At 36.4% G+C, this 19,959-nt stretch overlaps 3 protein-coding genes and 1 long non-coding RNA gene across 8 annotated transcripts; 2 read left to right on the top strand and 2 right to left on the bottom strand.

Annotated features, from left to right (window-relative positions):
- Positions 1–1,470: 1,470 nt before the first annotated feature.
- On the bottom strand, positions 1,471–4,363 carry LOC119992521 (alpha/beta hydrolase domain-containing protein 17B-like). Its single transcript, XM_038839255.1, has 5 exons — positions 4,065–4,363; positions 2,925–2,961; positions 2,423–2,659; positions 2,277–2,324; positions 1,471–2,036 (listed from the first exon to the last, which is right to left on the bottom strand). The coding sequence occupies exons 1-5, from the start codon at positions 4,361–4,363 to the stop codon at positions 1,779–1,781; spliced, it is 879 nt and encodes a 292-aa protein (XP_038695183.1). The 3' UTR covers positions 1,471–1,778.
- A 4,072-nt stretch (positions 4,364–8,435) lies between these two features.
- Positions 8,436–12,753, bottom strand: LOC119993785. Of its 5 annotated transcripts, none has more exons than XM_038841015.1 (9): positions 12,594–12,753; positions 12,358–12,408; positions 11,394–11,415; positions 10,842–10,956; positions 10,687–10,719; positions 10,111–10,236; positions 9,406–9,512; positions 9,258–9,329; positions 8,436–9,045 (listed from the first exon to the last, which is right to left on the bottom strand). In XM_038841015.1, the coding sequence occupies exons 1-9, from the start codon at positions 12,723–12,725 to the stop codon at positions 8,660–8,662; spliced, it is 1,044 nt and encodes a 347-aa protein (XP_038696943.1). In that variant the 5' UTR covers positions 12,726–12,753; the 3' UTR covers positions 8,436–8,659. The 5 variants fall into 5 exon arrangements, with proteins under 5 accessions (XP_038696943.1, XP_038696947.1, XP_038696944.1 ...); XM_038841019.1 differs by having other exon boundaries at positions 10,111–10,256; positions 11,244–11,415; positions 12,594–12,669; XM_038841016.1 differs by having other exon boundaries at positions 11,244–11,415; positions 12,594–12,669.
- Positions 12,754–13,841: 1,088 nt separating this feature from the next.
- Positions 13,842–15,292, top strand: LOC119993551 (class V chitinase-like). Its single transcript, XM_038840728.1, has 2 exons — positions 13,842–14,983; positions 15,080–15,292. The coding sequence occupies exons 1-2, from the start codon at positions 13,894–13,896 to the stop codon at positions 15,100–15,102; spliced, it is 1,113 nt and encodes a 370-aa protein (XP_038696656.1). The 5' UTR covers positions 13,842–13,893; the 3' UTR covers positions 15,103–15,292.
- A 1,621-nt stretch (positions 15,293–16,913) lies between these two features.
- On the top strand, positions 16,914–18,807 carry LOC119993552. The gene is made up of 2 exons (XR_005466545.1): positions 16,914–17,074; positions 18,079–18,807. It is a non-coding gene; the product is annotated as an uncharacterized LOC119993552 (long non-coding RNA).
- Positions 18,808–19,959: the final 1,152 nt, after the last annotated feature.

The raw sequence follows: 19,959 nt of genomic DNA, 5'->3' as shown, positions 1-19,959 counted from the left end.
GTTCATTTATTGAGAGACTTATAAGGTAGTAACTTAAGAATATTCCGGTCTCAAGAATTTTAAATTTGTTCCTTAAGAGGTGTGTTTGTACCAAAAAGAAAAACAATTATGAATTGAGATTCTGTGCCTTTTTTTGACATATACGTTAGAGGGCCTTGTATTTAATACAAAATTTGGCTTAATTTCCATGTTATGATTACCCATATGGCCATCTATGTTTGTATATTATGTTGTTTGTGTAGGATCATTTGGGTGGTTCGAACTGTTGAGCTTGTTACCAAACTAAAGGAATCAAAAATCTGAAACTCAACTTCGATATCTAATTTATGAATGTGGTATAATATATAAGGACGGAGCCAAAACTTTATAGAAGAGATCAAAGGTTGACAAGAGTTGTTTCGATTTTTTTTAGGATAAACCATGAAAATGTCTAGGAACAAGTTACAATAACGAAAAAGTTGTAATAAAAATCAATAATTTGAGTGATATTTCATTACACTACATTTTACAAATGTTTATACTACATTCTATTAAAAGAATTGAAAGTTTATGTTTATGCTACATTTTACAAATGTAATTTACAATACATAAACCCTTAACGCAAGAATGTAATCTATAATAGACAATTGGACTTAAATTAAAAATAAAAAAAAAAGTAATGATTCCGAAACATAGGAGTTGCTAACTCAAACGTGGCAAAGGTGCAACTCGCCAAGGTTGATATAATTCACATATTCATAGAAGCAAATGGGGTGGCGGATCTGCTTGCAAAAAAAGGTTTAATGAGATCGGCAAATTATGTTTTATGGTTTTGAAGGAGCTCTCCTCTTCCTTTGGTGCACTCCAAACTGCACACTGAGAGTGTCTGTAAATTCTGCTTTCATTGTAGTTTTTTGCACTCTTACTTGTTGTCACTGCTCCCAGGTCATCCCTTGATGTCCTGTTTTTACTTTCGTTTATTTCTGAATATATCTCGTTACTTACAAAAAAAACAATAAGTGAACAACGAAGGACAAGTTCAGTCGACTGGTGCACCATTTGGGATTGTAATATCAGACCCATGAATAGAACCAAATCAACTTGAGATATTGTCTGGTTTGGATCTTTCTTTTTCTATACAAAAAGGCATTTCAAGTGTTTTGGGGTTGGAACATGTTTGTAGTTTGAAACAGAGATGTCGAATCCAGGATTATAACATCTCACCAACCTTCTCCAACTCTTCCCTCCTCAACCATTTTCATCAGGGTCAGCTTTTCAATTCATTTGTTGGGCTGATATTTTGCATCATTGGTCCAGGTCCGGTTAGTTTCTACTGAGTACAGATGGCCATTTGGGCTTGGGCCTACCGGCCCAATCGACAAAAATTGTTTCATTAGGCAATCAAAAAGGTTGAACATGGCTGATTCTCATATTGGTCGCCTTGTAAACAATGCAGACACAGAAGATAAAAGATAAATTCAGTCGAAAGAAAAGAGAGAAAGTGAGGCACATATTCTTGCTTTATGGACATGATGATTCAACTTTTGATAAATTACACAAGAATTCCACACCAGGAAACACACATTCCTCATGACATGATGCAGCTGAGTCCTACTTCAAAAATGGGGGATTATCCAAACATGACAAAGACAAGCATTTTATATTTTCCCATCAATTTGGGAACCACCACAATCAAAAATCAAGCATTGGTACCTGTTTCTTCGGAGATTGGTCGCTCGACCTGCCATTAAATTAAACTACCTGAAACTTTACATTCACTAACTCGTTTTGGCGATGAACTATCTTTTCCCAAATCTCAAGCACTTGTTTTGTTTAACTTCAATGCTTGGGTTTTGAGTGAGTTGTTTTGTTGGTGGATTCGTGAGGGCGAGTTTCTCCATTGCATTTATGTATTTTCTCAAGTGCTTGATGTACTCCGGATAAGTTTCCAGGTTGCAGTGTCCACCACCTTTCACCCATAACGGATCATACTTCTCCTTTGATAGTTCCCACAAGCGTTTTCCGTGAGACCAGTCTACAATGTCATCATTCGTTCCCTGTAGATGTTTCACATATGCATCAAATGATTGTGGTTAACAAAGCATATATGCAAGCTGAATCCAGCAATTCAGAACCATAAAGAAAAAAAATGCTTATTTATGTTAACTTGGCCAAGAATGGATGATCCTCCATATTTCTTGCATAATAACAGCAAATGACTTGAATGACGATTAGGGTAGCAATGCAATTCCCTCTATACGGAAAAATGGCAGGGAAAATTGACCAAACATACTTACATGTATAACCAGAACGGGACAGCTGACGTGCCGGATTTTGTCTATGTTCTGAAAAGGCGAGAACAGGGTTTCATCAGTTACAAATTTAATGGATTCAAACATGCGCCAGAATATGTACTCCAGAGAGCACCTCAAACTGAACTTACTTTAAAAATGTCGAACCAGAATGTCATCTTTACAGGATATAAGACTCGTATGCCCGACAGAATGGCACTGTGAAGAACAACACCTCTCAACTTCTGCAAACGAGAGCCTAGGTGCAGTGTTGGCCCACTTCCAACAGATTGGCCATACAAAATCAATTCCTCCTGCTTAATTCCGTAGTCTCTCTTCAAACAATTGTACACAGCCTCTATGTCATGGTAGGTGTTGAACTCAGATGGCTGTCACAATCAAATGAATATCCACTTATGAGATTGTTCAATCAGCTAAACCAATAGATGGTTTAGATGAATGAAGAGTTACACCGTTAAGCAATTGTGATGGACAATACGATATTGCCATTCTAATTCTTTTCTCCATTCTTTTATTTTCTAACAAAATTGTTCATGAAAAAATGTTCACTAATCTTCAGGTCAAATAAGTATCTACACTCAAATTTAGACTGAAAGAGAATTCCCAAATGTAGCTGATCACATGTTTGTTTACCTTGCCAGTGGATGCTCCGTAACCAGAATAATCATAGCTGCAACATAAAGAATCACCAAGTAAATTTTAATTTCCATAAGAACTAAAATTACATTACAGTTTCATCTTGTATTGCATGTGTGTCATTAGTGGCCAGAAAACCAAAAGCTGTCAACCAATAAATCCCTAATTTTTCTCTGAACCGTCCATAAAAACCAAGCCTGGCCTTATCCAGTGTCTGACACAATGAGAATTAGACCAGAAACCCACAATCCATCAGCGAAGTTTCTAAAATATCCATAGACTAAAAGCCATACTATCACAGTCACCGAAAAGACAATAATGATAACATATCACAATAAAGAAATGTTTAAGCCGGCTTTCGAATATTATGAGCAAGTAAATCTATGACACCATGGATGATGATTTGCCAATACAATCATAGAGATACTTAATACAAGATTATCAAACAACTCTTCCTCACTAAGATCAGACACGTAGTTTCGATTATTGATCAGGTACCACTAGATAAAATCGACCATCATGAATTGACTCCATATTAATCAAGAAAGTTTAAAAATAGAATCCTTCACAGTTTTTTTGTCAAATGATAGAAAATTTCAATTTGTCTGTTAGAATCTATAACCTAGAAACATACAAAGTAAATGAGGACAAACTCTGTACTATCGTAATATGTGGAAGTTGAAACATTCCTTTCAAAACAAAAATAGTACACCTTTGACTCTTCTGGGTAGTAAAACAGGTTACCCCAGAATCCGATAGCTTCACTTATATAGGAATTGATGGGGAAACCTCATTACATATTAATGCTTTTATTCATTCACTATTGCTGTACTTAGATGCATTAAAGGTCTTCAATCAAAAGATACAGTATTGACAAAACCCAATTCTTCCCAAATGAAGAATCTTCAATGCTAAAATTGGTTTTGGTCATCAACCCAATCGGCAAAACAGAGCAAGAAAAAACAGATACAACAGGGAAAAGACCCAATCCCATAGAGATACATAAAACATAGAAATGAAATCAAGCAATTGTTACCGCAATCGACTATTAAAGCAATCATAAAAATCAATAACCAATCAAAACACAAAATGAATCAACTAATTTGAAACCCAAACCAAGAAATCAGTCAAAAGTACCTCATGATATTGACACGAAGGTGCGCCCTAAGCTCAATGAAGAGTTCGTGCATCTGACCAAGGTCAGCAGCATTGCCATGGGAGTACAACACCGTGAACCTCGCAAATGGGTGTTTCCAGAAGGTCGCGACAACCTTGTTACCTGCCTTGGTCTCTAACAAATGCACCTCCATGTTCTTGTCGGCGGTGACACCAGAGAACACGATCCTCCCGTCCTCCTCCCTGTACACATCGTATGTTGCTGGGTCTGGCGGGAAGAACGCGAATTTCGCTGCCACGTTTGATGTAACATTTCCCATTTAACACAGAAAAAAGAAAACCCACTTTCAGATTTTTTCTATTTCTCTATCGGTGCCGCAACAAATTGATTAAACGATCATATATACAAGAAGGCGAAGAAAATTTGCGGAATTCTGTTGTTAGTTTTGCTTTGGTTACTGTGTTTTTTTCTTGGGTGTCTCTGTGTTTTGGGTTACCGTGAAGGATCCGATCTAAAAGGGTGAGCTGGAAGAGAAAGACGGTGGTTGTGGTGGTGGTGGTGTTGGAGAGGATTGATTGTGTTTTCTGTGTTGAAGATGTTTGTTGATTACGATGATCCGCATAAGCTTCTATTTTTGTTGTCTAATTTGTACGACACCCCTTGTTTTGAGATTGTGAGTTCCAAAAGACAAGTTTGTCCTTCATTTAATGGAATTTAATTTACTTCTTTCATCTCTGTTTTTCCAAAGGGGAGGGGAGGGGAGGGGAGGGGAGGGGGATTTGAACTCCTCCGGTTATCATGATGATACACATCATGTTTATCACTCTAACTAATTATTCGGGACTTCGAGTGTTACTTCTCTCATCTTGGATAAAAGAAAAAAAAAAGGAAAATTTATTATTGTCTACTTTTATTAAGATTACCAGTTATATGTTAACTCCATATGTAATAATTTTAGAGCAAAACATGCTTTCATTAACAAAACCATATAATATAATGTTTTCCAACTTTCATTAATTCATGTAAATACTCAATTTAGTAAATTTATTAAGTAGAATAATTTACTTTTATCCAACTCACTCGTTTACTTACGACTGCTCTCCAATTTACAGGAATATATTTCTATTTTTTTGTTTCGAGTATGAGTTTTATTTATAAAAAAGAATGTATTCAAACTATGTTGGTGGAAATGGGTCAGTAAACTAGATCCATGCTTCGAATTGTTTCATGTCATAAATAAACTCGAACACTCCATAAATATATTGGACATGTCGATTCATATCTCTATGTTAGTGGAAATGGGTCAATAAACTAGATCCATGCTGGAAATTGCTTCATGCCATAAATAAACTCGAGTACTCCATAAATATATTGGACATGTCGATTCATATCTCTTATGGTTGACAATTCTTCTGTTCTTTTTTTTTTTTGAAATATTGTTCATAAATATGTTTACAGTTGAAATCAAACATTGGATACACATATTCCTAACATAGCCAATTATCAACTGAACCAGCTCTCGTTGGTTTCTTCTTTCCTTGTTATAGTAGTTTTTTTGGTGAATTTTTATTTATTGCAATGAGCTAATCTACATTGTTCCATTCAATGGCTAGTATCTCAAACTCAATGATACCAAAAGGTTCAATTTCATATGGTAGTTTGGAATTATGATGAAATCCCAAAGAAGGGGTAGTTTGGACCTTTCAAATTAAAAAACCTATTTTAATTTGTCCCACATATCCAATCTAATCCAATCCCATACAATAAAAAATACAAGCCATGCACATCCCAAAACAAAGTGCTCTTAATTAATGATGTACAATCAAGAGACTGATATACATAAAGAAAAAGAAACAATAAAGAGGGAAGATGGACGGCTGAGATTTGGTCAAAGGGTGCTTTGAGAAAAAGTATCCTTGGAAGGGAGGGTTGATTTTGGGGTCAGAAATGTCAGACATTCCCTCATTTGCTTTGTTCAGCAAAATGTTTTTGAACAGAAAAAAATAAAACAATGACCCAAATATTTGTATTAATTATGTCATACCATTGATTAGATGGCCGTGGACATTCACATGTTTCATATATATAATATGACATATATAGTGACAATGCCCTATTAGGTGTGACAATTGGGTTGGCGATTGAATAACCATCGATTGACTGGTCTATGTGTGTTTTATGGATGAAGAAAATTTGACTGCCAAAAAAAGAAGAAAAGAAAAGGCCAAAATATTGGTCGATGAAGATGCGTATCAAACAATGACATTGATTTTTCAACCACTACGGTTGGTGTTCGGCCTGGTTAGGTGCTCCATTCGAGTGTTTGTTCAGGGTTCGAATCTAGTTATCAGTAAATTTTTGATGGACAATATCTACCATCGAAGAAATGTGCATGACTCTTTGAGTATCAACTAGAGAAACATATTAATGTCGATGTATGAACAATGACACATTTAATAAGTTGAAGGGGCTTTGTGATATTTGATCTTTCTATGAGAAGCATATATCTTTTGTTTGGTGTATCTTTATTGTTTTAAACTATTACTAATGATTTCTTTTATGTCATATAAATAACTCCAAAAAAAATCCGAGGCACTACCTCGACCCTGTTGCTTAGTTGTGCCCCAATGAATTCAAATTCTGAATCCGCCTCCTACTCATGGGCTTTGACTTGCGCGTGGAGGTTTACTAGTGGGTTTCGGTCTACTAGTAGGTCCTAACGCATTGGGTCTCGCCTCCAGACTTACCTTGTTGGTTGGAAAACTTTTGTACTTGCGTGCTTGTCAACTTGAGGTTTACATTCACTTAGGTGTTCGAAGGGCATGAGGTTTGCGTTCACTCAATTGTCCGCATGATATGTTAGACTCCTCTAATTTCTTGGCTATGAAAAAAATGACATTGATTTTCATGTTTGATTTTAAGATCTCAACGTCTCACATTGAAAATGTGAAGAACGACTCACTACTATATATGGTAAGACTATGACCTTATCTTTTGAAGGAAAAACAATGAGCTTGGATGGAATGGATATGGAATAATACCATGCTCACAAGTTGTCCATGACGAGCACGTTAAGACCTTAGTGGGAGTCAAAGTGTACCCTTATGCAATAATTTAAAGGGCCTATGATGCTTTAATTTAATTATACTTTTCATTTTTCAACAAATGAGGTTAGACTTGAGTCTTTAGAGCAATCACAAGGGTTATTTTCAATGACCCAACAAAAATCAATATTGAGTCTCACCTCTTTTACACAAAAAAGTCAAGTCAAACAAGTCTCCAAATCAGCAAAACACGTCTCCCAATACAACCACCTCAGTAAAACACAAATTCCTATATATTATTCATTCACATACAACATGGAGGTCAATAATGCCTCCATGTTGTCCACAATAAAACTATACCAAAACACAAAATCTCAATACATTCACATTAATAAAACACATCTCCCAATACATTCACATCAACAAAACACGTCTTCTAATACAATAACATTAACAAAACACAAAATCCTATATATTTTTGTTCGCCTAGCAAATGCACACTATTATTGCATTTGCTCTAAGGATATGGACTTGGTCAAAAAGCCCATAGAATGCTTGGATGTTCGTGCCCTCCAAAAAGGAAAATGCAATGCAAAGCAAGGTCTTAAAGAAAGCGTTCATTGGTTTTATGAGTTGAGAGGACTAGAAAGAAGTAAAAGTTGTTTCCCGGAACACATTATTGAAGAAATCAATGGGGGATGCAACAGCAGCGTCACTTTCATGTGAAAATGAAATCCACCTTTTAAAAGCATTAGAAATGGGATTCCATAATTGATTAGTTAAGATGAAAAAGCTTCAATGTATTGGAGAAAGTGAGAGCCAAATCATCAAAAGCTTGGTCAAACTGAAAGCAGACTTATTTAAAGATGCCAAATCATCAAAAGCTTGGTCCAACTCCTTCACCATTAAAAGACTGTTGGCATCTATTCCAATTAGGAGTGATAAAATTCTGTCTGATCTGAATTATCTCGCATCGCATTTGTTCAACCCTGAATAAATCAAATTTGAATCTAAGTGATATGTTCGAAATCCGGATTTAAACAAAAAAATTTTGTCAGGTTTAAAACCGGGTTCGAGTCCAAACGCAAAAATCTTGACAACTTTACTTATCTGGACTCTAACCCAGATTAGATTATTGTCTGGTTAACTTGTATGAATTTAAGTCAATTCAGGTTTGGTCAATTAAGTATGTTCGAAATCCAATCCGAGTTAGGATTCGAACATGTAAATATTTCGTAAACACGTATTATTATCCGACTCGAAATTTTTTTTTTTTTTTTTGCCACCCCTAATTGCAACTCCTAACATGCAATAGGAATTGGAAGCATGTAACCCAAGAAAGAAAAGAGAGTAGTTCTTGGAATGTATAATTTCAACTTGGATCAAAGTGCTTCACAACAAGCTTTATCCTCTAAAATGATACCAAAAAGCCATGAAATTTGCAGAGATGATGGCTCACACTTCACAGTTTGTGTCGTAAAAGTTCAGGCCTAAATCATACATTCCCTCCGAAGGGAAGAAGCAAAAAGCATAATACATTAGTTACAACCAAACTCCAATCATGAAGAAAGCTAATCACCAGATTTAAATAATACATGCTCCTCTTTTATCGTAGTACTATCTCCAATAACTGAAACCCAAGTTTCCGCGATTTTGTTTACTCTTGCTTCCAGAATCTCGACAACAGTGAATGCGCGGATTGTTCCTCTGGACTCTGGTGTCAATTGTGAGGCTGCATTATGCACAGAACTTCTGTTGGACGTTCCTTGTTCCTCAGTTAATTGCTTAACTCTAGGAACAATGGCCCCATTCAGGTATATGGTCTTGTCGGCACCAACCACAATCATCTTTCGAAGACCATTTCCATAAGCTAGCTCTTTATGCATGTGACCAAACACCACAAGGGGGATACGAAATTTAGCAGTCTGCTTCAAGTGGGACAGGGCTTGTGCTAAATCTGCACCAGAAGATGCTCTAGTAAACATACAGGGTTGAAATATTATTCCGTCTCGACAAAGGCAAGATCATCTGCAAAGTCATAGGACGTCTATTTCCTTATCCTTAGTTATTTAGGTTACCAGATAAAGCTCGGAAGACTACATGTAATGAGTTGATCAGACAAAGTAGAGATATTGTACCCACAAGGAGCACAAAAAGCTCTTGAATTACCTGGATCACCATGGTCGCCCCCTCCATACACCCAATCTTTTCCGCAAATGTCGTTCAACTCAGAGCCAAGACCTGCAGAAACGAAGACCCATCTATTTCATTGAGTACACCTGATTTTTAACAGCTTAACCAAAGCCTGTTGATACACCTGTTGGCCCATTGTGTGCAAGAAATATAACCAAATGATCTTCTGGCGCCCCCATGGCAGCTCTACAGATTCTCTTGGCACTCTCTTCAATGTCTTTGACTCCATATCTAAAAAGATATTCCAATTGGCAAGTTGTAGTAAAAGCCACGATGACAAGATAACAAGAGACATGGTTTACAATTTCACATGCCATATTGGCAATCCACTTTGTTACCGTCAACAGGGGAAAAACTTTGACATTGGTAGTGGAGAAAAACTCATAACTAATATCAATGATTGCTAATTAGATCAAGAACGGCACAAAGTGATGCAAATAGAATACACAGGCCAAGGGTTGGATTAAAAATGCCTATTAAAGAAGCCAAATCTTGTGACACAATTGCCAATAAAAACAGCATCGAGACACGGAGTCATTTCTTAGGATTTCTTGTTACTACTAAAAGAAAGTGGAAAATAAAGTAAGCATAAGTGGTCAAAAGCAACATTGCTTAGACTGCAGATATTAGGTGTAAAGCATATCCAAGAGTCATGCCTTTCGAATTTGGCATATTCCTCTTATTTTAGGGGATTAGAGTTTCTTATCAATTTACATAGGGCATGCTAAGTGCTGGGTTTGAAATACTTCTTGGGCCAAAACAAGATTGCGCAACATAGGTAAAAAAGAACGAATATTTTGGCTAGAAATGTGCTTCCTGTAATACAAACCTCGCAGACAAGAGTTTAATCCGAAACATCTTCTCACCACCACACGAAAAAGGTCGTCCTCCTACAATGCTGAGCTTAAACATGGGGAAGTCCAAACGTCGATAAGCTACGTGCTCCTCTCCAAGACTGATTGAAGAAAAACATATCTGTCATATTCTCCATCAGAAAGTCTAGTTTGCAAATTCTATATATATAATCGCTAATATGAAATATCCTACTCTTTCAAATAGGATGACACCATAACTTATTCTTATTTTTTCCCCATGTAAATCCATAAGGTAGGCCCCATTTAGACTTAATCCCATGTTATCCAAGGAAATGTCACTCATATCTTTTCGAAAGGGTGCTGCGACACACCCCAGGTAAAGAATGACTGAAAACAGGAAACACATGAATTCGGCATGTACTGCCGACATTGCAATTTCCAAAACATAACCTAACATAATGCGGAGTAATATATTTCAACAAATATGAGAATGTAAGCACATACTATGATGTCAGAACAACTATGTATAAAGTAACTATAACAATATATAAGAAAGAGATACAAATATTTGAAAAAATATATAAGCTCACCATTCCAGCTGAAGCTGAACACCATCCTTCTTCCTAATGTTCAAACAAAGGAACATGATAATAAGGACATAGAAATTAGGACTTGTCTCCAGGAGCATGTTACTCAATTCATACATCTCAACAATGTTTAATCATTCCAAAAACTCTGAGCTTACTTTCCAGAGAACTGATGAGTTCTCCATGAGTCATGGTTTCCCAAAATAACTGCTTTAGCGAATTCAACTTCTGCAACACTTTTAACCAGTTCAACATTTTCATTACCAAAATCACCTGAAGAAAGCCCCAGGCAAGGAGGTGTGATGAAAAGCCAAAAAGATCATATTAGGATTTAGGAGATAGCAAGGAAAACTGCTAGAGGATACAAAACACTTATGCAGAACATATGAACAACATGACACCAAGGCGCTATTCATCTCCAATTCCAAAATTTATTTGGGGTTAATTTAGCAGTTCTTAATTTCCCAAGCTTCTGCTTAATTTTTCTGTTTTTTTTCCTTCTCTTGTAGTGTTTTTCTTAAAAAGAAAAAAGCAGGTTAAATAAGCAATTCCAAACCAACCCTTAGTATCTTTCATACAGACTAACACGTCCAGTGCTTCTAGAAGATCCAGGCTGTAAAGAGGTGCACGGTGTACCGATTTTCGCCAGTTACGTGGAAAAATACAAGAATTGTGGCACCAAGAGAATCAGAAAGGGAGAAAAAACCTGCCTGTAAACAGCACCAGATCTGGCTGCAATTTTATAGAAACGACATATTAAGATGACACTAAAATATACATAAAAGAAAGAAAAAAGTACATTAAATCAAAAGAAAATTGGACACAACAGTTGGTCAATATAAAACAATGCACAGTAGAATGAGGGTTTAGGGGGAAAAAAATGAAAACAAAGACAAAGACAACATACAAGCAAGGGTCTTTCTAGCGCAACTGTTTTCTATTTCCCGTACTTCAGAACTGAACGAGGTTTATGACTCATGAGAGTAATAGCATGACTACACTAAAGCAGAAGTGTTTAGCCTGGCGAAAGGGGGCAAAATGCCCCAAGAATTTCAATTTTCTTTTACTTAAAGCATTCAATAAATACTCAATTTGTTCCTATAAAATTACGCCTATCAGCCAGGCTAGCATTTTATAAGACTTCCTCCCATAATATGGCAGATCCAGATGAATCGGGTATTTGGGTTCCTCCAAAGCAGCCCTAACTTGCATTGGGCCTAAACTTGACCAAGTATGAATTAAAAATTTGAAACATGGTTCAAAACTTCCAAATTTGAAACTTATGTAACAAGTAAACAACTATATTGCTAAAATAAGTCATTCCACGGAAGTATTGAACCTCAACCTATTGGCATATTTGTTCAAATCTGCAAAAAATTGGGTCATTTCCTCATCCTATTGGCATATGTAACAAGTATGACTCCTGAGTCACATTCAGTATTTAGAAAATACCTTACACAACCAGTAGATAGTTCTTTTCATAATCTCCATCGAAAGTACATAGAAAAAAGATAATTTTTAGCTTCAAAACTCAAACTGTAGATACCCTAAAGTAAACAAGTTTTACTTTCTCCCTAGGAATCTTGAATAATGTGCTTATCATTGTTGGCAGAATGCTAGAACATAGAGAACTCAGATAATCATGCCATATTCAATTAGAAGGAAGAAATTTACCTGCAATAGTCGAAGTGCCTTTGTGTCTTCTTGTAGATTCCAATCGTCATGCTACACAAACAAAACCAGAACGAAATGGAAAAAAAATTTACTTAATATCAGACAAACTCTCCACTACAAGCAAACGAGACTTACATTCAAACCAAACCCTAGAATAATCAAGTAGAAGGGCACCGAATTCGAACCAGAACTAGGGTTCCTACAACACAAACATAGTTTTGGAGAGAGAAACTTACGACGTCGCCCACAACTGCGATTCGAACCGAGGACGGCATGGAAGAACCAGTTCTACGAGTCTGGGTCAACGAAGACAAGTGAGAGCCGGAGAGAGAGCAAATAGAGGGCGCGTGTAACAACGCGCTTAACATAGTCTCCCTCGCGCTTGCTTGCTAATTCACCGGAAATTGAGCTTAATAATAATAATAATAATCCCCAGATTGTCTAATTTTCCAGAAATTTGGTAAAATGAATTTCATTTTCTAGAAATTTGATTAAATGAATTTCACATTTTCAATATTTTTTTCTTATTCAAATATCCTTCAATTTTTTTTTGAATTTTTTAAAACTATTTTACTATATATTTGCTTTATCATGTAATAAAAGAACAAAAATAGCACAATTAGGGGAGGATATAGTATTTTATGTCAGGATAAGAAAAGTTCAACGCGGTTTGGGAGCAGCGTTTCCGAATTTATTTTTGAGTATTTATTCATAATACCTTCAAAAGTACGAAAAAAACACTAAACCCCATGCTAGGGTTAATGAAAATTTTGTTGGGTCACTAGCGCACGGTGTGTCCGCCTCCGATCGACATCGTTTGATATGTTAAAAGAAAATAAAGGACAAACCCTTGGCCAAATGGCTTATCAGGATGGGTAAGAGATGTACCATGGGGGTGGGCAAAAGGCTAAGAGCTTTCTAGATAATGTTTAAATCAAACTTTCCGCACAAGTAAAAGATTAAAAAAAAGAAGTGAATACAGATATTTTCAAGCAAACATTTTTGTCAATATGGTTTATCCTTTTACATAACTTGCAATCTCTGAAGTCTGAACAACACCACCGGCTCTACGTATTATCAAATTGATAAACATCAACTCCCTATTTGACCCGGTATAGTTGAAGAATCAAAAAATGGCTTTAATAAATTTCATTGAGTAAAGAGAGAGATGGCAAGCTCATCAAGTAATGCAACCTCACAAAAGTCTTTCAGATTTAAAGTCAGCAGGGCTACTTGTCCAAATGCATTAAGTAATTATCCAAACTTAAGATATGGATATATCTATATATCTATATATAGGCTTTAATAAATTTCATTGAGTAAAGAGAGAGAGAGGGCAAACTCATCAAGTAATGCAACCTCACAAAAGTCTTTCAGCTTTAAAGTCAGCAAGGCTACTTGTCCAAATGCATTAAGTAATTATCCAAACTTAAGAAATGGATATATCTATATATCTATATATATATACACATCAAGAAAGCCTGTTATATACTTATATATCAAGCAAGATATAGAATCTCTATTCCTCATCTCAAAATGGTTTCTGAATCCAAAATCCATCTCTTCTTCATCTCCACCCTCCTTTTTCTTCTGCAAATCCGTCTCTCTGCCGGGCAGAATGTCGTTAAAGCTGCCTATTGGTCTGCTAACAGCGAATTCCCAGTTTCGAGCATAGACTCCACCCTCTTTACTCACCTGTTCTGTGCATTCGCTGATCTTGATCCCCAAACCAATCGAGTCGTTGTTTCTTCTGCAAACCAAGCAAGTTTCTCTACCTTCACACAAACTGTGCAACAAAAAAACCCTTCAGTCAAAACCCTTTTATCGATTGGTGGTGGAAGCTCAAATCCAAATGATTTTGCTTCAATGGTTAGCCAATCTAGCTCGCGGAAATCATTCATCGACTCTTCTATAAGTTTAGCAAGGTCTTATGGCTTTCATGGCCTTGACCTCGATTGGGAGTACCCTGACACAACAGCAAAGATGTCCAACCTCGGTTTGTTTCTCAATGAATGGAGAGCCGCTGTGGCAAGTGAGTCCACCGCCTCTGGCAAGCCTCGCCTGTTTCTCTCTGCTGCTGTTTTTCGCAATAAAGACTATTACACCATAAATTACCCCATCCAAGCTATATCAAACAGTTTGGATTGGATCAACGTGATGGCCTATGACTTTTATGGTCCAGGTTGGTCCCCAACTTCAACAGGTCCCCCTGCTGCATTGTACAACCCTGGAACTCAAGTCAGTGGAGATTATGGAATCACATCTTGGATTCAGGCTGGTGTGCCTTCCACTAAAATAGTGCTTGGATTCCCCTTTTACGGCTGGGCATGGCGGCTTTTGAATGCCAATAACCACGGCCTCTTTGCACCAGCAAACGGATCAGCTCTGCCAGGTGATGGTTCAATAGGTTATGGGCAGATAAAAACCTTCATTAGCCAAAACAGGGCAACAACTGTCTATAATGCGACTGTTGTATCAAACTATTGCTACTCCGGGACGACATGGATTGGCTATGATGATACACAGAGTATTTCTGCCAAGGTTTCATATGCTAAAGGTAAAAGTCTGCTAGGTTACTTTGCATGGCATGTTGGTGCAGATGACAATTGGACCCTTTCCAAACAAGGTTAGTCTGCTGATTAATTTATTTTGTTTCTCCACTGGGAATACTAATATGTATGAAGCATTTTGATCTCTTACTTACTTCTTGTGTGCTGTGCAGCATCATCTACTTGGGGGGCATAGGCGACGCTGGTTCCTGGCAAGATATATATATATATATACACACAACTCCATAGAATAAGAGAGTTTTATGCACAACATATTGAAAGCAATGGCACTGACATATATAGATGTCATTAGAATAAGCCGAATAAGATGTACTATTTCAAATAAATAAATAAGACAAGAAAGCAATTACAAATTTACAGAGCCATATTAAGGAATAATTTTCTTCTTTATATAGGGTCTGACCGCCTGAGTATATTTATATGGAGTTTCTCTAATGCTCAAACTTTACAAATGTGTGGAGTAAATAAATACACTCCGTATGTACGGTTTTCCCAAACGAAAGAACCTTATCCAGAAGTAGTTTATCCGAGTACAACGGTTACCGCAGAAACAGTTACAATGAGAAGTTACCAGAGCGGTTAAAGTGTCTAATAACCACATTAACTCACATTAACTGATGAATCCCAAGCCTATAAATACATTTCATTCCACATTTATAAGGAATCATCGACACTCAACTCTAATAAAAGATCAGACTCCGTGGACACAGGTAAATTGCCGAACCACGTAAATTCTGTGTTGTCATTTTATTGAATCTTTTTACTTTATACACATTTTATACCTCGGTGCAAATTTAGCATCGACAAAATGGTTCAATCAATTCTTACCTTTTTTTCTCCCTCCCATTGGTTCTAATTCAAATTATTCCAAATAAGAGCAATGCAATGCACAGAAATTGCATATAGTGTCACAAGATAATCCAAAAGGCAAAAGAAAAAAAAGAAAAGAAAGTTGACTAACCAGTTTTAGTGAATGGTCAAGGAATAATTGCAATGCAAAGAAGTTGCATATAGTGTCACAAGATACACCAAAAGACACAAATACATTAATAGAAAGTTGACTAAGCAGTTTTAGTGAATGATCAAGTTATATATTCCATCTCCGTTCACTGTCATGGCTGGCCAAGTCTGAATACATAAGTTATGTACTTCTATCTATAAGCTAAGGTAAATTTAGTTATAATTACTATCTATTGACTCTCAAAGAAATCACAATATTTAGAACCAAACTTGCCATTATTAAGTAAAGAAATACTTAATGTTATTGAAAGGAAGAAGATGGAGACCAAAAAAGACATGGTTGGAATGGATAAGAAAGAACATTGACACCGTAGGATTAGTAGCGTCCTTTAGACAGAAACAAAGAGCGAAGGTGAATTCACACATTGGATTCCAAGTTTCCAACTGATTTCTCTTATAGACTATTGTATCCAACCATAAACTAATTGGGATTTAGAATTGATGACGATGATAAGAAGTTTTACGAGCCAGAGGTTTGAAAATTAAGCACATATTAATGTAAGATTAATAAGATGTTGAGCTGCTCCACCCAGTTTACCAACTTTCCGTAACCATCAGTTTAATGTGAGTCATGTAGGTGGTTCAAGGTCTATACATATGCAATAAGGTGTCAAATGTAGGTTGTTCAAGGTCTAAATATATATATATATATATATATATAGGTGGTACACGGTCTAAATATAGGTGGTTCAATATACACTGCTAACTTTAATTTGCAAATTGGAAGTTTGGAAAGGATTGCAATTTGCAAGAGACATGACAAGGGGCTAGCTGAAATAATCAGCAACCTATTGTTCTGTGAACCATCATAATTTGTTCAATCACTATGGGGAGAATTCACTTCAAAAGATATCACCATTTATAACATATATAGCTCTAATTAACTTGTGAAGTAGTTATTTTCAGCGGCTGTTTGTCCTTCTGGCTTGAAATTGCATTTCAATTTAGGGTGTAGCTTTTAATTCACGTAGTTCTATTTGCAACTTTGCAGGATTAACAATTGCTCGTAAAGTTTTTGAAAGCTTAAAAGGAGATTCTTCTTTGAATGTGTAGAAGATAACTTACTGACCTAAAAAAAGTGTAGAAGATAACTGTACATGTCAGTGGCCTCTAAAATGCATCATCAGGTGAGCATTCTGATTTAGCTGGGTGAGAGCATCCACAGTAGTATAATATAATACAGCACTTCAAAATCATTCTTTCTCTTCTCCTCTCTCCAATGTGGCACAATTTAATTGGATGAGTGGGTCCCATAATAAACATTATTCATCAACACTCCATAAATTCCAACACTCTATATTCATTTTCTCTATTTTCTCTCTCTTCCTTTTCATCATCTCTCTCTTCTTTTTCATCTTCTCTCTATTTCTTTTCATCATCTCTCTTCACTATTCATCAACTATATATATACTCCAACTCTCAAGTATCATTTTTCCACAACTAAATTTTCAAGTGTCATTTTTCACCCATTGTGTGCATGTAGCGCTATATTTATCAAAAAAGTAACATTTCAAGTACTTGAAATACACTCCATTATATCCATTGTGAGAGTATAGCACTATATTTATCCAAAAAGTATTGTTAACAATGTTAAATATAGCACCATTGTGGATGCTCTCAGTTCAAACTTTGTAATCTTTCAAGCTAATCGATTTTGTTAACCAAATTGGTCAATTAGTAGAATAGTTAAGCAGAAGCACATCATGGCTAAGTTTGTGTATTAACAGGCGAACATGTGACCTAATGGTAGGGTTGCAGGGGTGCAACCTAAAGGTTACAAGTTCAATTCCAAGAACAATCTCTCCACATATTATGGTTTAGTAGTAGAGTTGAAGAGGTACAACCTAGAAATCACAAGTTCAATACCTGAAAACACTCTCCACATATTATTGGGAGTAAGGTGTGCACACATCATGCTTGTCTCCAACCCGCCCCACTACGGAAGCCTTGGGAGTGAGTGTGCATACATCAAGCTTGTCTCCGACCCGCCCCACTACGGAAGCCTTGTGCACGAGAGTTTTACGTTTTACCAGAATATTTAGGTTTCTTCAGCAACCTTAATTAGCACAATTGCTTGATCTAATTTCACATTTGAAGTACTTAGCCAATGTTTATTGATATGAATACGTAGGCATATGAGCCATGGATAAACAAACGGAGGCGAGGACTTTGTGGCTTCTTCGTTGGACGATTCAGGTTCGTCGTCTAAATGGATGTTAAGAAGTTTCTTCAATGCTCCAAAATGGAATCACACCATTGGCAATACCAGAAAAGCCTTCTTTCTCTATTGAAAGAGATGACGATCAGAAAACGGAACCACCTGCATTACCCTCAGAAGTTTGTTATGTTATGTTGATGATGCTACAATTTCAACATCATCGCCCGATGGCGGTAATAACAGAGAAGATTTGGCAATGCTTGTAGCTGTACAAACACTTTATTCGGTCTACATTATTATTGAAATCCTGGTTACAATATGGAAAAGAAAGAGAGAAAAAAGATCAACAATTATAATGTGGTTGCTAAGAATACCATTTGATGAGACAGTTACTTGCGAGGGTGAGTGGTATGATCAGGATGAGCAGTCCCACTTGCGACTTTGGCAACATCTAATGCAGAGGCTTCAGGCTTTTTCTTGGTGAACAACACAAAGTAACCAAGTGTGGCAACAATAGCAGCACCACCAATCGCCATTCTAACCGGACAAAATGGCAATTTTGAACGCTGGTTTAGGACCTCTGTCGACTGCCGTGCTGCTTGATCTGGCCCTGCCATTGATCTTCTGAACTGTATAATATTGTTCTTGAACTAGTTTCTTCTGTTTGTGCTCTCTTTTCTAGCGGTGCTTGGTTTTTTTGGGCGATTGAGGAGTTGAAGCAGAAGAAAGGAAGAGAAAAAAAGAAAAAAAAAAGGGTTCTCTTGTGTGGCAGTTTATTCTGTTACAAAAGCCAAATGTCCAATATCTGTGGTCGCCAGCCTAATAGCTCCAGTTCTTCAAGCCTAGTTTCATGGATCTGTCAATTGACCCATTTTGCAGGGAGATAATAATAGTCATTGGACTTCACATTTTTTTTTACCCTACAATTTCAACAATCAAAGCATTGAATTAGAACCAACGAGTGATGGTTCGATTCATAATCGATTGGGTTGGACATATTGTGCCCAAAGTTTGATTTCAAAGAAAAACAAATTTCTCAATGATATTTCAAAAAAAAAAGAAAGCATTGAATTAGAATTCGGCATATCATTAACAAACAAACAATTTTATTATAGTTCTAGAAAAACCAAAGAGTTTTTTTGGAATTTATTGGCAAACTTATGATAGCAAACTCCGGTACAAACTAAATGAAGATTGGTCGAGGCATTTTAACAAACAGTTGGTATGCTTTGCTAATTCCACTAGATTTTAAGACTTTTAACTTAATTAAAACTGAACCCAAATACCCGAACCACAAGAAACCAAATTTAATCACAACAATCACTTTCCATCACAAATGCCATTGAAAATCATTGTCAGAAAAAGAATACAGTATCGAAGTATGTACAGTAAGGAAAACTAGAGCAAGAGAGACAAGGGACTTGCCCTTTTGGGTTCTCTGGGCTCACATGCTTCTATAGGAGCCCGTAGATACTCTGGCAACGGGCTTGACTGGTTTACTGCTAATACTTATTCACCGTTTTCGTGATAGCCTGCGAGAATATACGGCTGAGGATGCATTTGTTGGGAGTAAAATTTATGACCTCTACATTTGGTAAAGTTATAGACCTTGTCACTTAAACCCGACCATATCTTTTCTATTGTAGTAACCGATTTTCGTCCGGCCAAAAATACAAAAATATAAAATATATATAAAAAAAAAACAAAAAAACAAAAAACAAAAAAACAAAAATGGAGTAGCCGAAATGGAGTAAAAAAAAAGAGAGAAAGAAAAAAAAAACAAAAAAGAATGAAGAGGAGATGGTGAAGTGGAAGACAAGAGAGAGTGGGAGGGAAAAGAAGTGGCAAAATTTA

This window comes from Tripterygium wilfordii, chromosome 23 (assembly GCF_013401445.1).
Source record: "Tripterygium wilfordii isolate XIE 37 chromosome 23, ASM1340144v1, whole genome shotgun sequence".
Classification (NCBI taxonomy): domain Eukaryota; kingdom Viridiplantae; phylum Streptophyta; class Magnoliopsida; order Celastrales; family Celastraceae; genus Tripterygium; species Tripterygium wilfordii.
Note: the sequence above shows the minus strand (reverse complement) of the source record. Positions and strands in the feature narration are given on the sequence as shown.

What these genes read in the sequence shown, in the direction of transcription:
- LOC119992521 (XM_038839255.1), bottom strand. Translation starts at nt 4,363, where the DNA reads ATGGGAAATGTTACATCAAACGTGGCAGCGAAATTCGCGTTCTTCCCG. An exon ending in ACGGAGCATCCACTGGCAAG is followed by an intron (nt 2,660 to 2,924) that starts GTAAACAAACAT and finishes TGATTGTGACAG; the next exon opens with CCATCTGAGTTCAACACCTA. An exon ending in GTCCCGTTCTGGTTATACAT is followed by an intron (nt 2,037 to 2,276) that starts GTAAGTATGTTT and finishes AAACATCTACAG; the next exon opens with GGAACGAATGATGACATTGT.
- LOC119993785 (XM_038841015.1), bottom strand. Translation starts at nt 12,725, where the DNA reads ATGTTAAGCGCGTTGTTACACGCGCCCTCTATTTGCTCTCTCTCCGGC. An exon ending in ACTCATCAGTTCTCTGGAAA is followed by an intron (nt 10,720 to 10,841) that starts GTAAGCTCAGAG and finishes TTTGAACATTAG; the next exon opens with GAAGAAGGATGGTGTTCAGC. An exon ending in ATTAAACTCTTGTCTGCGAG is followed by an intron (nt 9,513 to 10,110) that starts GTTTGTATTACA and finishes ATATCTTTTTAG; the next exon opens with ATATGGAGTCAAAGACATTG.
- LOC119993551 (XM_038840728.1), top strand. Translation starts at nt 13,894, where the DNA reads ATGGTTTCTGAATCCAAAATCCATCTCTTCTTCATCTCCACCCTCCTT. An exon ending in TTGGACCCTTTCCAAACAAG is followed by an intron (nt 14,984 to 15,079) that starts GTTAGTCTGCTG and finishes TGTGCTGTGCAG; the next exon opens with CATCATCTACTTGGGGGGCA.